At 47.3% G+C, this 17,158-nt stretch overlaps 1 protein-coding gene across 1 annotated transcript; it reads left to right on the top strand.

Moving 5' to 3' along the window:
* Positions 1 to 1,599: 1,599 nt before the first annotated feature.
* Positions 1,600 to 16,687, top strand: LOC135285664 (protein argonaute-4). The gene is made up of 18 exons (XM_064398164.1): positions 1,600 to 2,051; positions 4,520 to 4,685; positions 5,320 to 5,440; positions 6,406 to 6,587; positions 6,973 to 7,109; positions 7,189 to 7,323; positions 7,475 to 7,562; positions 7,990 to 8,137; positions 8,214 to 8,333; positions 8,551 to 8,679; positions 8,818 to 8,951; positions 9,423 to 9,607; positions 9,839 to 9,998; positions 10,953 to 11,268; positions 11,537 to 11,671; positions 12,427 to 12,528; positions 12,743 to 12,942; positions 13,035 to 16,687. The coding sequence occupies exons 1-18, from the start codon at positions 2,033 to 2,035 to the stop codon at positions 13,141 to 13,143; spliced, it is 2,586 nt and encodes an 861-aa protein (XP_064254234.1). The 5' UTR covers positions 1,600 to 2,032; the 3' UTR covers positions 13,144 to 16,687.
* Positions 16,688 to 17,158: the final 471 nt, after the last annotated feature.

Raw genomic sequence — 17,158 nt, 5'->3', positions numbered from 1 at the left:
ACCCAGGAGGTGCACAAGGGAGCAGCTCGCTAAAACAGCATAAACTGCTTAAAAAGGCAAAAAGTCCCCAGGCCCTTTATTTAATGGCAGATGGCTGGAAGCGTTGTCTCTTTAACAGAGGACAGATTTATTGTCTGTGAGGATAAGGGGACATGGCCATGGCAAGGTTCTCCCCAGGAGCTGAGCGCCCTGGTCAGTGGGTTCCCACCCCTGGTGCTTCCCAGGCAGCTCCTGGGTGATGCCCAAGATTGTGCCAGCCACTGGTGGATGTGCAGCCCTCACGGATCCTCAGCCACCCTGTGCCCACGGGGGCTGGTGGTCACAACCCTGAGAGGCTCACTGCTGTGCCTCACTGTACAAATCCTGTTTTGTCAGGTGTTTTAAACCCACTGAGGCTGTTTAGCTGGTACTGGGAGTTATTCAGGGTGTCATCCACTGAGCAAGGAGAATTCCCTGGTTTTGGGGAGCGGTGGAGCACTGGTGAAGCTGGAGCAGCACCACTGTGGGCAGCAGGCACCATCAGCACGGGGCGTGCTGGAGCTCTGGGTTAATTATTAAACCTGCAGAGAGGTGTTGAGTTTTGGGACAGAACAGGGGAGGTACAGACAGACAGTTCCCTCCTTCCTGGGGCCCGAGGGGCAGCAGCTCTCACCTCTTCTGGGGCAGCTCTGGAAGGGCCACATGCATGAGCTGCACCCTGGGAAGAGCCAGCAGGTCAGGGAGGGAATCCTGACAGCCAGCCCTAGTGAGGGACACCTGGAGAGCTGTGTCCAGTTCTGGGCCCCTCAGGACAAGAAAGACAAGGAGATACTGGAGGGGGTCCAGCAGAGGCCACAAAGATGATGGGGGTCTGGAGCATCTCTCTGTTGAGGAGACTCTGGGAGCTGGGCCTGGTTATTCTGGAGAATGGACAGCTGAGAGGGGATCCCATCAATCCACACCAATGTCTGCAAGGCAGGTGCCAAGAGAATGGTGCCAGACTCTTTTCACCAAATCACAAAATTGTTTGGGTCAGAGGGGGCCTCTGCAGATCATCCAGTCCAATGTCCCTGCCAAGGCAGGGTCACCCAGAGCAGGTGACACAGGGACGTGTCCAGGTGAGTTTGGAATCTCTCCAGACAGGGAGACCCCATAATCCTGTTCCAGTGCTTTCCACCCTCATGGAAAGTTCATCCTTATGCTGAGAAAGTGTTACAGTTTATGGCCATTACTCCTCACCCTGTTGCTGGGCACCACTGAAAAAAGATCTTTTCGCTGCTGCCCAGCAACAGAATGAGCAGCAATGGCCATAAACAAAACCACAGTGTTTCACCTTAACATGAGGAAGAACTTTCTGTTGAGGGTGGCCGAGCACTGGAACAGGTGTCCAGGGAGGGCGTGGTGTCTCCCTGTCGGAGACATTCCAAACCCACCTGGACGCGTCCCTGTCACCTGCTGCGGTGACCCTGCCTGGCAGGGGGTTAGGGCTGCACGATCTCCCGAGCTCCCTTCACACCCTAAATATTCCGGGGTTCCGTGATTCCGAGCCGTCACCTGTTGCGGCTGCGGGGTCGCGCGGGCGGCGTGCGCGCTCCCGCGGCCGGGAGGGGGGGCGGCGCGCGTGCGCGAGCCGGCGGCGCCGGGCAGCGCGGAGCGGCCTCTTCCTCCCTCCCTTCTCCTCCTCCTTTTTCCTCCTCTTCCTCCTCCTCCTCCTCCTCCTCACCCCCGTCCCGGGAGCGCGCTCGGGCGCGTGCTGGCGGCGGCGGGGGCGCGCGCGGGCTCGGCGGGGGCGCAGCGCGGGGATTGTTCGCGCCGCCGCTCGGGGAAGCGGAACGCGGGGAGCGCTCCCCGCCGCGCCCCCGCTGCCTCCTCCTCATCCTCCTCCTCGGCCGCCGCCGCCTCCCGCCCCGCCGCCCCCGTGTCCGCGCCGGACCCCCACCCCGCCGCCAATATTCCCGAGATCAAGCGCTACGCGGCGGCGGCGGGGCCGGCGGCGGGGCCCGGGGCGGGCGGCGGGGCCGGCGGCGAGAGCAGCGAGGCCGCCACCGCCGCCATGGAGGCGCTGGGACCCGGTGAGAGGCGCGGGGGGGCGCGGGGGCCGCGGCCTGCCGGGCCGTGACGGCGGGGAAGGAGGCCGCGGGCCCGGCGGGGCTCCCCGGCGGCGGCGGGGCCCGCTCGGAGCCGCCGGCGCGCAGGAGCCGCAGCCGGGTCGCGAAACTTTGCGTGGGGGTTGCGGCTGCCCTCACGGCCCCGCTGCTGCCGGGGGACGCGCCTCGGCCTCCCCGGGGTGAGCGGGACGGGGCTGGAGCGGGACGGCGGCAGCGAGGGGACGGGGACAGGCAGGGCTGGGCTGGCACAGCGATGCGCGCCCCGCAGCCTGTGCAGGGATAAGTTTTATATTTGACATTGAGCTATTTCTGAGAGTTTAAGGTGATGCTGTCTGAAAATACGGCGGTTTATTTCTTGAACAAACTTCGCTTAAATGCTGGTGGGTTTTTGCATGTGCTGCTTTCCTGCGTGTTCCTATTCCATGATTATTCTCCCATCAAATGCCTGCAGGATGTATTTCTAGCCCTCGGTGGCCCTGTACACCTGACCCATCAAATTCCCATTGAAACGATTGGTATAAGCGAAGTGATGTTAATTTTGGTGTGATAGGAAACATTTATTGATACAAAGGTGCAATTCCAGAAGAATCCAGAGTTTGAGGTAGTGAGGGCTGACTCAGAGCCTGCTGTATGTGTGTGATGTGTCCTGGCCTCCCTGAGTTCCAGCTGGGGAAGCAGATTCTCTTTCAGTTTTGAAAACTACTTCCTGTCTGAAGCAATTCGGTTGAGGTGCTTAGTGCATAATGGTTGTGGGGTAAGAGAAATTAAAATATAACAGCACATACAACCCTAGTCAGGCTGATCAGATGAAAATCCTGTGATGCCAGAGCAGCCTGGCTTCAAATGGGAAAACAGTTTGTAGCTGATTCTCTAGAATCCTTTGAGAAATTACTTTAGGAAGAAGAAGATGTAATTTTTATTTCCTTTGGTCAGAACAGAGGGCAGCATTGCTGTGTGTGTTTGCAGAACTTGTCAATACCAAGGGAGGAAAATGGGTAAATATAGTTGTCATTTAATCTCTTGCAGGAGGTCAGTGCCTGCACTTCCTTCAGACTAATTAGCATGGGATTAATGGATCATCTCTCGTATCCAAATACGCACAGCAAACTTTGATTGCCCTCAATGATTCACGCTTGTCAAGACAGCTGTAGTTTTTTTAGACAACTGTAACTTTTTTTAAACACTAACTGTACCCCACTGATGGTGACAGAGCATGATCCCTCAGGCGGGTGTGGAGCCAGGAACGTGTCCTGTCCCCAGCAGCCCCCTGCCACTGCAGCTCTGCAGAGCTGACATGGCATTGGCTCCAGCTGCTTACATGCTCTGTGTTCCTTCTGCTTAAAAATATTCCAGGGCTGGTGTCCGTAGGTTGGTCATTTCATTTACTAATGCAGTAGCCAGTGGATGGCTTTTAAATCCTGGGATTTGGTCCTGTGTTTAGTTTATGGTTGTGTTAAAAGTTTATTGTGTACCCAAATAGAAGTCACCTACCTCTCCTTTCTCCTGGTACAAACTCTGAGATTTTGTCTTACATGGGTGCTGTCAGGTTATAATGCTAAATTTGCCCTAAGTTTTATGATAGGTTTATTACTGCATTCTAGTGAGAGTGCTTGCCCTCTCCTTTGCTGCTCTACAACAGAGGGAAGACACTTTGATCACGCTGAGCCTTGCTCAGATACAGACAAACCCATGAAAATATACCAATGTCATTTGCTTTATGTGCAGTGTCAGCTGAGGCTCTGATCGATTTAAAAAATAGTCGGTTTAATCTCGTTAACATGGTATCTCAGATCTTAACACTTTGAGGAGGGTAACTAAAGGCTTCCCTAGTGACCAGCTTGCATGTGAGTAATGCTTCCAGGCCTCTAATAATTTCCTCCTTAGATCTGTTCCTGAAGCTCTTCTTTTGTCCCAATAAAATATCTCTTCCATGTCTGTGGGAGTCCATACCTGTCTAATGCTTTCTCCCTTATCCTTCTACTTAGAGGAAAGCCTAAACCTTTCCTCACTCCTGTCCTTCTGTTGGAATTTTAAATTGGATCATTGATGTCTGAACTTTAAACCTGTAGTGAAAACAATGACAAAATGTGACTTTTGGGGCTGTTGGTTTGTTCTAGAAATGGAGGTAGGGTTGTATTTGTCTTTGCATTACATGAAAATACATAATATCTGTATGGTTGCTTTCCCTCTCAGGACTCTGTGATGTTCTTAACCATGTTCATGAATAAATGACACTAAAATTTTAACAATGGCACCTACCTATACATGCTTTAGGTTTTTTACCTTGGAGTTCTGAGCAGCTGGAAGGCTGAGCCTCTTTGAACGCCTCTGTTTGCAGCCTCAAAAAGCTCAGCATTTCTTGCTGCCCAGTCCAATGGTGCATGCAGTGAGCCATCACGTCTCACACACATTTATTTATTTGACTTTCCTAGGGCCCCCCACCAGCCTTTTCCAGCCGCCCCGTCGCCCAGGCCTGGGCACTGTTGGGAAACCCATCCGGCTCCTGGCCAACCACTTCCAGGTTCAGATCCCCAAGATTGATGTTTATCACTATGATGTAGATATCAAACCAGAGAAACGCCCCCGGAGAGTCAACAGGTGGGAGTTACTTAATAAAGGTTTATTGATTTAAATTGAGTGTATATCTGAATGTAAGGAAGCTGTGCATCCTAGGAATTCTCCATCTGCTAAAGGCCCGCTTGTGGCCAGCAGTTGCTTTTCAGTGAACTATAATATTCTTGCAGTTGTCCTTTAATCTGGAAGGCTCTAGGAAATATACTGAGCATTGACCTCCAGCTGGTTTTATTTTACAGTCTACAAGTCAATGTCCCTGGTAATTGTTCCACAGTCTGTTACACAAACGTGTAGCAGCTGAGGGGAGGCATTTCAGCTTGTAGATTTTGGAGTCCACACATGGATCAATCCACAGAGTTCTCCCACCCACCCCAAGGCTTGTGTCTGCTCCTGTGTGAGAACATCTCTCCAGGTTCCTTTGCTTGCTTTGGCTGTGGCTCTGCTGACAGCACAGATACCTGTACAGACACCTGTGTGTACCACTTGGGTGTCTTAACCTGGGGGTGACATTCACAGCTTCTGGTGTGACCTGGGGGTGCTTTCGTGCATTACTGTTTCTCATATCTTGCTCCTTTAAGAAAAAGTGAAAAAATAATTTTAAATAGTGTAAGCCCATTAATGAATTTTCTGTTCTTGCACTTAATGAATCGCTGCCTAGGGAGGTGGTGGACACGATGGTGAGGCACTTCAAGATGCAGATTTTTGGGGATCGGCAGCCTGGGTACGATGGGAAGCGGAACATGTACACAGCACACCCCTTACCCATCGGCAGGGACAGAGTAAGTGTTGCTTTAACTTCTCCACAGGAAAGCTGTTACAGTGTCATTTGAAAAGTGTTCTTTTATTGACATAAACCCAAAATACTGTCACACCTATTGGTGTAGTCTTGGAAATGACAGACAGGACCAGTCAAGGGCTCTGGGAGCTCACTGGTGTTTTACTGAAGTTTGTGTCTTTGGGTTTCTAATTCCCACTTCTTCAGCTACAGAATATTATGAGATATGAGAACTGCATTTTGCTCTTAGAGCTGCAAGGAGACTATTTTTCTTTCACCCTGGTGGGAACTTCCCTTTTCCCTGTTCTGACCCTTGTTCTGTTGCTGAGTGATAAAGTCATTGTAGCTGATGATGACTCTGGTTGGGTTTGGTTGTGCTGTGGAGATACGTCTGTGTTCTTGGAACATCCAGATCAGCTGTTCCTGCCTTGCATGTGCACCCCAGCTCTAAACAAAACTTCCCCCCATCTCCTGATCTCCCAAAGGATCTGGTCATTGTTGTGCCTTGGAGGATGTCCAGGATGAGTTCACAGTTACTCTGTAGGCTGTGTGGTGTGAGAATTATCCCAAGTGCTGTGCCAGAACTCTGAGATTTGTGTCTCTCGGAGAGTCTCCTTTATGACCAAAAGGTTTTCTTGCCTTCCCATTTAGTTCACAAAACACCCTGCTATTAATTGGCTGATTTTAAAAAATGACTCACTGTTCTCCAGAGCTTTGATGTCACCATACTAATCACTGCTTAAAATTTACATTTAAAGATACTTCAGTGCAGTTTTTCAGATGAATAAATGACAAACTTTCAAAGTCCCGAGGGAACCAATTGTAATATTTTAAGGTCATTACACAAATTAATAATCAAAAATACAGATTCAAAGGATGCCTAGGAGAAAACTGTACCATTGCTGAGCGTTGCGTCTGTCTGCAATCCATAACAAAAGTTTGTGCTTGATTTTCTTGTGCCCGTGGCAGGTGGATATGGAGGTTACACTTCCAGGAGAGGGGAAGGACCAGACATTTAAGGTTTCCATTCAGTGGGTGTCAGTCGTCAGCCTTCAGATGCTGCTGGAAGCTCTGGCAGGGCACTTGAATGAAGTTCCTGAAGATTCTGTACAGGCACTGGATGTAATCACACGGCACCTTCCCTCCATGAGGTGGGGCCTTCCTGACTGGATACGTCTTCTATCCATCTTAACATTTGTGTTTGTTATTCCTTGCTGCTGCTCTGCTGCCCATTACACTCCTGTGGTGGAAGGGATGAGGGATACAGCCATGTAATTCAACACCTGCCTTACAAATTTGCACTAGATTAGGGAAATGTGATCTGAACTAGACTTGTGTCTGCTGGTCATGTTTCTAACAGGAATTTGCCATACCCTTTCCAGCTGCCCTGTCAGAAAAGGCTTTGTGTGCTTGCCATAAGTCAGCTCTGACAGTTATAACATGCTGTAATAACATGTTTTAAACACTATAGGTGTGAATGTAAAAATAAAATCAGAAAGAAATGATCAAGAGTATTAATTTTCTTATTTTTTCCAGGTACACCCCTGTGGGTCGCTCCTTTTTCTCCCCTCCTGAAGGTTATTACCACCCCCTGGGAGGGGGCAGGGAGGTCTGGTTTGGCTTCCACCAGTCAGTCCGGCCTGCCATGTGGAACATGATGCTCAACATTGATGGTGTGTAGGAGATTCTGTCTCACTCATGTAACAGAGTTCTTTGTGCTTCCCAGTTAATTGTCCTGTCTTTTTATCTTAGTGTCAGCGACTGCTTTCTATCGTGCCCAGCCTATCATTGAGTTCATGTGTGAGGTCTTGGACATCCAGAACATCAGTGAACAAAGCAAACCTCTGACAGATTCCCAGCGTGTCAAGTTTACCAAAGAAATCAGAGGTAAAGCTTGTCCTAAAGCTGCTGCAAGAAAATACCAAAACCTTCTCATAATATATTTGCAAGGCACATGGAGAACTGGCTGTTCCTTTTTGCCTTCATCCTCTTCAAAGATGATTCCTGTCCCTGAATTTATTTTCTGTTGCGTTTTCAGGTCTAAAGGTAGAGGTGACCCACTGTGGCCAGATGAAGAGAAAATACCGAGTTTGCAACGTTACCCGGCGGCCAGCCAGCCACCAGACGTATGTATCAAGCACTGCCTGACAGATCTTAAAATCTTCAACCTATTAAATATATCTGGATTATATTTGGTGTATTTTTTGTGCAGCAATAGTTGACTCTGGAGGTGAAGCAGCGCTGTGGCTTTATAGGAATGTTTAGTCTTAGTGGAGTAGAGTAGTGTGGGTTTTGACTACTTTTTTATTTCTTTCAACCCAGGAAAACTGAGCTGTATCCTGGCTTTTAAATACAGTTATCAAAAGCTCCTGTTTTTAAAATAGCTAAAATACAAGAAATTCAGTATATAGCCTAAAATCTTTTCATTAAGAAGAGATCCAGTAACTAAGGAAAATAGAGATTTGCTAAAGGTAGTGTAGAATAGGTTTTTCATATAATTTTTTCCTTTAAAAATATCTGACAAAGTCTAACCAGAACAAATATAATTTCTAGGTTCCCTCTGCAGCTGGAGAATGGGCAGGCCATGGAGTGCACAGTAGCTCAGTATTTTAAGCAGAAGTACAGTCTGCAGCTGAAATACCCTCACCTGCCCTGTCTCCAGGTGGGACAGGAGCAGAAACACACATACCTGCCACTGGAGGTAAGGATCTGAGTCCTGCACTGTGGGGTGTCCTGTGTTAAACAGTGTCACAGCACCTCTCCCTGCTCCCCTGCAGGTGTGTAACATCGTGGCTGGCCAGAGGTGCATCAAGAAGCTCACAGACAATCAGACCTCAACCATGATAAAAGCAACAGCCAGGTCTGCCCCAGACAGGCAGGAGGAGATCAGCAGACTGGTGAGTGTTTTCCAGCTGCACAGTCTGTGTTTGTCACTTCTCGTGGCTTTTCCAGAGCATTGGAGCAGGTGATGTTGAGCAGCATGACCAAGAGAGAAGTTAAAAAATCTGTTTTGGTTAAAACAAATCCTTCTAAACAGAAAGGCTGTTGATGACAAAGAGGGCAGAGTCACCTGAAGCTTCAGTGTAGTGACATCAGTACTTGTCTTGTCCCCAGGTGAAGAGTAACAGTATGGTTGGTGGGCCTGATCCGTATCTGAAGGAGTTTGGAATTGTTGTCCACAACGAAATGACAGAGCTGACAGGCAGAGTTCTGCCAGCCCCAATGCTGCAGTATGGAGGCAGGGTGAGTTTCCATGTCTTGTAAAACTCCTTATCCTGAGGTTATTGAAATTCATGAGATGTTTTGTGTATTTTCCTCTGGTGGGGTACAGTCAAAATGGAGCAGTGCTTGATTTGTAATTTGCCTTTGGTTTTTACCTAGAACAAGACTGTGGCCACACCAAACCAAGGCGTGTGGGACATGAGAGGGAAACAGTTCTATGCTGGCATTGAGATTAAAGTTTGGGCTGTTGCCTGTTTTGCTCCTCAAAAACAATGCAGGGAAGACTTGCTGAAGTAAGTGTTTTCCTATTTATTTAGGATTCTGTTTCAAGGTGTATTTTTCTCATGTTTCTGAAAGGTGATGTGTAGTATAAATTGATTTTCCCCTGCCCTTCAAATTATTCTACAGAATCCTAAAGAAAGAGATTCTGTGAACCACTGATTGGTAAAAGTCATTGTTGCAATAATGCTCAGATAAATTAGGTGGATAAGTGAAAATTTACCAGAGCATCAGTATTAGTTTGGGAGTCTGCCTCAGGATGTTTATCTCAAATGTCTGTTTCTGTAAGGCTTATAAAACTACAGTAGCTGATGACCTTCCTCAGAAAGGATTAGAGTCATATTAGTGAGTTCCTGATGGGAATAGAATTGCTAAAAAATACTTATTGTAGTGCTGTGAAATAGCAGAACTAGGGTAGATCTGGTTGATAAAACTGATGAGTGAACCACAGTGAGAAAACCAGAACAAATCCACTTTTATTTCAGGAGTTTCACAGACCAGCTGCGCAAGATCTCCAAGGACGCCGGGATGCCCATCCAGGGCCAGCCCTGCTTCTGCAAGTATGCCCAGGGTGCAGACAGCGTGGAGCCCATGTTCAAACACTTAAAGCTGACTTATGTTGGCCTGCAGCTCATCGTGGTGATTCTGCCTGGGAAGACGCCTGTGTACGGTATGGAGAAGGGGCTGTGAAGTGATCAGGGGTTGTACTGCACGTGGGTGGCAGGAAGGAGGCAGATGAGGTGATGGGTTCTCTTTAAAAAGATTGGAGCTGGTTGGCGAAGTTGTGCATTGCCAAAGAGCAAACTGAACCTTTGTCAGTGAAGTTTCAAGGATCTGAATTACAGTAATATTTGAAAAAAATAAGAGCAAGCAGGAACCACTGCCTTGTTTTTTGTCACAGCTGAAGTCAAGCGGGTTGGAGATACTCTGCTAGGCATGGCCACACAGTGTGTTCAGGTAAAGAACGTGGTCAAAACCTCTCCACAAACGCTGTCCAACCTGTGTCTGAAGATTAACGCCAAGCTTGGAGGAATCAACAATGTGCTGGTACCTCATCAGAGGTGAGATTCAATCAAAAGCTCTTTGTAATGTCTGCATTGCCAAGGAAAATGGTTTTGTTGTGTTTGCTAAAATGATACTTTTCAAAATAAAACATACTTTAGAAATTCCCACAGTCTGGAGGGGACAGTGTCTGCATTTGGAGTGTTCCCAGTAAGCCCCAAGCCAAGGGGAGTCACAGCCATCCAGCAGCAGTCAGAGCCACCAAACTCACCAAGGTTTTTTTCCTGTCTCTTTCCTGCCTTTGGATTCACTCAGTGTTCCTTTTCCTTTTGCCACCAAAAGCATCCTGTGTTTGTGTCCAAACTGAAAGAGAAGGAGTGAGGAGGAGTGACTTGGAATCAATGCTTGTAACTTGGTCTGCCTTTGATCCTGTCCTTGTCACTTTCTGTTCTTTCGGGACTGTATGTGCTGGAGGCAGAGAATTTTGCGCTTAAAGACTCTCACAGGTTTTAGTTCTCTTCAGTGCTTTGGATGCACCTTCCTCAGCTGTAATGTATTTTTGTTCCTGGCCCTCTTTCTTTTTTTTTACTGTTCTTATTTATTTTTATGAGTTGACAAGAGGCCACCTCTCCTCTCAAACCAGGGTGAGGAAGTTGGGGTTGTTTAGCCTGGAGAAGAGAAAGTTGTGTGAAAATCTCACAGCACCTTCCAGCATCTGAAAGGGCCAACAAGGAGACCAGAGAGGGTCTGTGGTAATGGCTTCAAACTGAAAGAGAGTATGTCTAGATTAGAGAATAGGAAGGAATTGTTCCCTGTGAGGGTGGTGAGGCCCTGGCACAGGTTGCCCAGAGAAGCTGTGGCTGCCCCCTCCCTGGAGGTGTTCAAAGCCAGGTTGGGCACGGCTTGGAGCGACCAAGGTTAGGGTGGGATGGGTGGAACTGGCTGGGCTTTAAGGCCTTTTCCAGCCCAACCCCTTCTGGATTGTGATTCTAACTAATAATCTTACCGAACAGGCCCTCGGTGTTCCAGCAGCCAGTGATCTTTCTGGGAGCAGACGTCACTCACCCTCCTGCCGGGGACGGGAAGAAGCCGTCCATCGCGGCCGTGGTGGGCAGCATGGACGGGCACCCCAGCCGCTACTGCGCCACCGTGCGCGTGCAGACCTCGCGCCAGGAGACCTCCCAGGAGCTGCTCTACAGCCAGGAGGTGATCCAGGACCTCACCAACATGGTGAGGGAGCTCTTGATCCAGTTCTACAAATCCACTCGTTTCAAGCCCACGAGGATCATTTACTACAGAGGGGGAGTGTCGGAAGGACAGATGAAACAGGTATTGTCTGATAATTTTTTGTTGCTCATGGAAAGGGATTGATAGATAGTTATGTGGATTATAAGGGATTGGCCATTGAAAAAATATATTTTTTTATGTGTGGATTATATTTGTTACTGGAAAAATTAAGTTTCCTTGAATTGCCCTGGGCAAGAACAATTTACCAGTCTGATCATGTCCCTTACCATGCGGTATTTGTACACAGGTTAAAAAAATAATCAAATACCTACTGAATTAATCACATATTAATTAAATCTTCTGCTTGTAGGTAGCTTGGCCAGAGCTGATCGCCATCCGGAAGGCCTGCATTAGTTTGGAAGAAGATTATAGACCTGGAATAACCTACATTGTTGTGCAGAAAAGGCACCACACCAGGCTGTTCTGTGCCGACAAAACTGAAAGGGCAAGTACTGACTCCATGAGGGGGAGGTGATGGCACAGGAAAGTGGGATTGTTTGATTCAGTGGGATGGGATCCATCTTGCCCACTAAAGCAGCAGCAGTACTGAGTGGTAACAGGCTTTCTCTACCAAAATAACCAGTTCCTCCTTTTTTTATTGCTCTACATCAGATGGAACAGCTTGTTCCCCATTTTGGAATAGGTGTGCTCAGTATCTCAGTATTTGTGTACCTGGAGATGTATCCTGGGTTTTTATAGTCCAGAATTCCTGATGATGGGCTGACCTGGCTGTTCACTCTGTTCCCTGTTCTGTCTCCAGGTGCATCTAAGATGTGCCCATGGCACAAATCCACAGGCCAGCTGAGGAACCTTCTTTAGGGAAGCACTTGATCTGAGGTTTGCTTAAAAACCCAGATCTCCGGGGTGTAAGAGCAAACAAGGGTACGAAATAAATTTATCTCAGGAACCTGCATTTTCAGATCCTGAATTACTTGTGTAGGCTTTATCCCACTCTGCAGTTTTAATGGTGCTGGCAAGGGTGTTATTTTCCTCTGATGACACACCAGCTAGATTTGGTAAAGTTTCTAAAAATGAATTCAGAGAGAACATTTTCATTCCTCCTGTGTAAACGACCTTAATATATTTTCACCTTTCTGAGCAGTAAATTCTCCAGCAGCTTTCAATAGAGCCTACCTTTGAAAGCATTTTGGGGTCACTTCCAAAAAAGCCCATGGACTAATAATAAACCTTTCTCACTAGGTGGGTAAAAGTGGCAACGTACCAGCAGGCACTACTGTGGACAGCACCATCACACATCCCTCTGAATTTGACTTTTACCTCTGTAGCCATGCAGGAATTCAGGTAATGTCAGCTCTGCTGTGCTCAGGCTGTGTGACTAAATCCTTGTAGTTGTCCCCATGGGAAAAGTCACTCCTGCTTGTTGCTTGGCAGACTCAGAGTGTGTCGGTGCCTGCTTGGCACCGACTCCTCAGTGCCTGCTGGAAGGTGCAGCCTGCAGCTACCACCTCTGTCCTTGCTGTTGCTCTCCAGCTGACTGCTCACCTGTTCTCTGCAGGGAACCAGCCGGCCCTCCCACTACCAGGTGTTGTGGGATGACAACTGCTTCACAGCAGACGAGCTGCAGCTGCTGACGTACCAGCTGTGCCACACGTACGTGCGCTGCACCCGCTCCGTCTCCATCCCCGCGCCCGCCTACTACGCCAGGCTGGTGGCCTTTCGGGCCAGGTACCATCTTGTGGACAAGGATCACGACAGGTAAGGAATGGCCTCATCATCGTGGTAAGCAGGTAGTGAGGCTGAGCTGTGCTGCTTGTCCCAGTTGTTCACGGGTGTGTGTCTGCTCGCAGCGCTGAGGGCAGCCACGTGTCGGGGCAGAGCAACGGCCGCGATCCGCAGGCGCTGGCCAAGGCCGTGCAGATCCACCACGACACCCAGCACACCATGTATTTCGCTTGAGAGCCCCTGGGAGGATGAGGCAAAACAACTACCCATGCAGTCCTGAAGTGTTTGGAAGCCTCCTGCTCTGTCCAGGGCCGGGGGATTTCGGACTGCCCACTACCAGCAGCTCCGGACAGTCGCACTGAATCTGTTCTTCACTGCAACGTCTGATGCACCAACACAATTGAGCCATTTGTTTCATTGTTTTCTGTACTAGAAATCCATAGACTTGTCTTTTCTGATGCATTGGACTGAATTTTTACCTCAAAGCGCAAAGGCCGATCATCCTGAAATTTTTCAAGGACTTGGCACGAAAGGTTTCTATCAAATCTTTTGCTAGCTGTGGTTTTTTCAGTTCTCCTCATCCCATGAGCTGACGGTGACTGCTGCTCTGTCTCCGTGCCCTGCTTCGTGAGTATGATGTGATGGCAAAATGTTTTATCCAGCTCGCTGTAATCCTTCTGTCGTGTGGGGCCATAGATTTTTTTATGGAGATTTTAGACTTCACTACTGTAAATGCCTTTTAACAAACATAACTTTCACAGGTATTGCAGTTTTTTGTCAGTTTTACTAATTATCTTTTTAATCTCTGCAGACTTGGGCTGCAAAGCAATTGCACTATACTGCGAGTTAATAGGTGGTTCTTGTTCTGTGAATGTGTAATATAACCAATAGTGATGCCTGTCAGTAGATTTTAATGATAATGGTTATAAATAATACTGCCATGGTATCGTAACAAGTACTGAACCATCATTTCCCCCCTCTAAAAATGATAAAACAAAAAAAAAAAATTTAGCTTTTAGGTATTTTGCAAACTTTTACAAAAGTGCCCACTTTATGCTGCTGTGTGGTTTGATAAATCTAAGTGATTTTAAAACTTTTTTCTCATAGAAGGTTTAACTTTGGCAATAAATCTTTGTTTTTTAAGCCCCCCCAAACAGTGTAATTTTCTAGCTGAGGATTGTGCATGAGTTTAACCAACATTCTCGTGTCGTTTTCTGAACACACAATTTGGCAGTTTCTGAAACAAATTAGAAAAGACACATTTCCATGCTTTTTTTAAGAATTATTTTTAACTGTTTTATATTCACTGTTGGTGTCCTGTCTACAACATTTTTTATAAGCTTGGAAACTGGGTGTTCCGTGTAGGAAAGGCCAACGTGTGCAGTTGAAATGTATTGTGTGACAGGCAACCTGAGGACTTGTACCAGCATTTTGAACTGTTTTTTTCCTGGGAATCTGGGTTGCCCACACAATTGCATTTACAGCATGTTGAACCCGTGTGAGTCTCAAATGCTGATTCTGTCCCAGCCTAGAAATTAGGGTTTTTAATCTGCTTGGCTTTTTTCAGCTGCAACCTGTAATCCAGAACAGGGACCTTGTTTCCCTGGTATTCCTGTAATCCATGAACGTAGTAATTTAAGACTAGATTCCTTATTGTATACCTGAGTTAGTGCAGATTAAAGCTTATTCCTAAACTGAGGAGGAGTTTGAGAAGCCCAAGGATTGCACTGTGGTCTCTGATACTTGTGTGGGGTTTGCTGCTAAGTTGTCTGCTGTCCCAAAGCTTAGGAACCAGCCCCCTCCAAATTTCAGCAATAGGAAATGCTGTTTCCTTCAGTCTTTAAGCTTGTAAATAAATGAAAGTTTACATTTCTAAATGCTGTTGTTTTCAGTTGTACCAGAGTACACTGAACATCTTCAAACAGTTTTATAACCTCCTTGCCAGTAGTACGTCTCATAAATTAAGTTTAACCTCTTTTCATTTCTGTTCAAAATGGGACTGAAGTGAACCCTGCTCCTGGCACGTGCCAGGACAGGTTTAGATTGAAAAAACAAAAAAGATTCTTTTACGTTTTTTAACTTTTATTTTAAAGAATACCTCACTTGTGTAACAAAATCAGGACATGTGGGTGGGAGACTGACCGCTGCTTTTCTCAGTACTCGTTCAGGGAGAAGACACAAAAACCCTTTTTAGAGTGAACTCTGACTGACCCAACACACACGGAGAACTTTGGCACCTTGAAAAGCACCTGAGCACCTGTTGGAGGTGGTAGGATCCAAGATCCCTGATTTGAGTTTGTGCACTAGGAATGGGGCTGGTTTAACAAGGGTGCATAAAAAATGAACTTTTATCACCAATTAGTTGTCCAGTGCCAAGCACTCCTGGTTGAGACTGAGGGAAGGGAGAGCCTCTCCTTGGTTTGCCTGTGACTGGATATTTGACCTCAGACCAGGTGGAGCATCAGCCCCTGGTGAGCCCTGGGCCAGCACCTGAGTCGGGCTGGTGTGAGCCCACCCCGGGCACAGGGCTGGAGTTTTGGGGGGAAAGCACTGAAGTTCAGGATCCAAGTTGCAGCAGTGCTGCCCTAGGCAGGTCTGAGCCCAAGTCTGGAGGACTTGAGGACCTGAGTGAGCCCTGTGGGCCTGAGTGACTCGTTCTGCATGTGTCAATCAATGGGAAGATGTGCATTCTTGTAGCTGTAGTTTTAGGGTGTTTTGATTTTTGTTTTTTGGGGTTTTTTTATAAATAAAGCCTGTTGGCCACTGTTTAGCTCTGTGGTGTGAAAGATTTTAAATGTAGCAAAGTTCAAAGAGTTGGGATGGGGGTGGTTGATATATATTAAAAAAAATATTAAAAAAAAAGGGGGGGAGGGGGCAGAAATCCTGTTTTCCACCCGGTTCTGCTTGCTTTGTCCCTGCTGAGCTCTGAACAAGCTCTGGCAATCCCAAGTTAGCCTGTCTCCAGCAGTCTGGCTCTTGTGTTGCTGGGAGCTCCCCAGGCACCCGGAGCTCCATCCAGAGGGAGCCGAGGTCGGTGCAGGGGCTGTCCTGTGTCCTGTGTCCCCCTCGGGCTGCCCTCGGGATGGGGCAGGGCCATGGATCAGAGCTGGCATCTGACAGCCCCGACCCCTTTGTGGATGTGCTGTAGGAGTTTTCTTGCTCAATAGCGAGGGAGTGACTCTGCTTTCATTTTCAGAAGGCAGGGCCAGAGGGCATTGGATCCATCCCGATCCCGATCCACTGCGAGGCTCTTTCCCTGTGCACTGGAGGAAAGATCTTGCACTGAATATCACTTACAGATTTTCTTAGACCTTGCTATTGACATTTTCATATTTCTATGTCTAGAGGCTGCAATTTCAATGTAAAATGTTTGCATTTGTTCAGTTTGACTTCTGATGTAATTTTTTGGTTTCTATATTGTTAGACTTGTAATGTTTCAAATGGTATTTTATTAACTTTGGACTGGATGTATGTCTCTAGCAATACGAGGTACTTTCTAAACTGTCCTGGGGCTCACAGCCCCGTGTCGAGATAAGATGCTGGTCGTGTACAATTGCATTGTATTTTTTTTTTTTTAGCCTGCAGGGATATTTTGTGTTCATGTGTCCAAAAAAAATAATAATAATAAAAAAAATTGGCATTCTCGTGCCAAATGTTCTGTTTTTCCTTATTGCTGTCCAATAAATGCAATGTACAGAGTGAGCAACCAATACTGTTGCCTGTAAACAAATGTCTTAAACTATTTAACTTTTAATTAAAACTTGTACACAACGTGTCACCTGTGGAACTCATTACCACAATATCTTTATTTCTGATGCATTAAGAGTTAGCAAGTTAAAGAAATACTTATGGGTGACATCTCCCAGGATCCTAAAGGAAGCTGAAATTGCAGACCCCAGGGGCAGGGTTCAGAATGGGCCTGTTTTTATAATGTTTGGGAAATTACACAGAAAATTTGGTGTTGATGGACTGTACCTGCCTGGAGAGGGGATTTGATATCAGAGAGATGCAGTGAATAAATACAGGAGCTGTTGGCTGCTTCATCTTCTTTGAGTGAGGTGAGCGTTTGTCTCCTCAGACAGCTGCACTGCACTATAAATACTGCAGGAAGGACAGGAAAAGCTTTTGGAGGAGGCCAGAGCGTGGGAGCTGTGAGTGAAACCAGGACAGGATTGTCTGAAATGCCCGGCACCCTCTGCAGCCCCGCGTTAGCGTCAGCTCTGTTTGCAGGGCAGATCCTGGCCCTTTG

The sequence above is a fragment of the Passer domesticus genome, chromosome 24, assembly GCF_036417665.1.
Source record: "Passer domesticus isolate bPasDom1 chromosome 24, bPasDom1.hap1, whole genome shotgun sequence".
Lineage (NCBI taxonomy): Eukaryota > Metazoa > Chordata > Aves > Passeriformes > Passeridae > Passer > Passer domesticus.
Note: the sequence above shows the minus strand (reverse complement) of the source record. Positions and strands in the feature narration are given on the sequence as shown.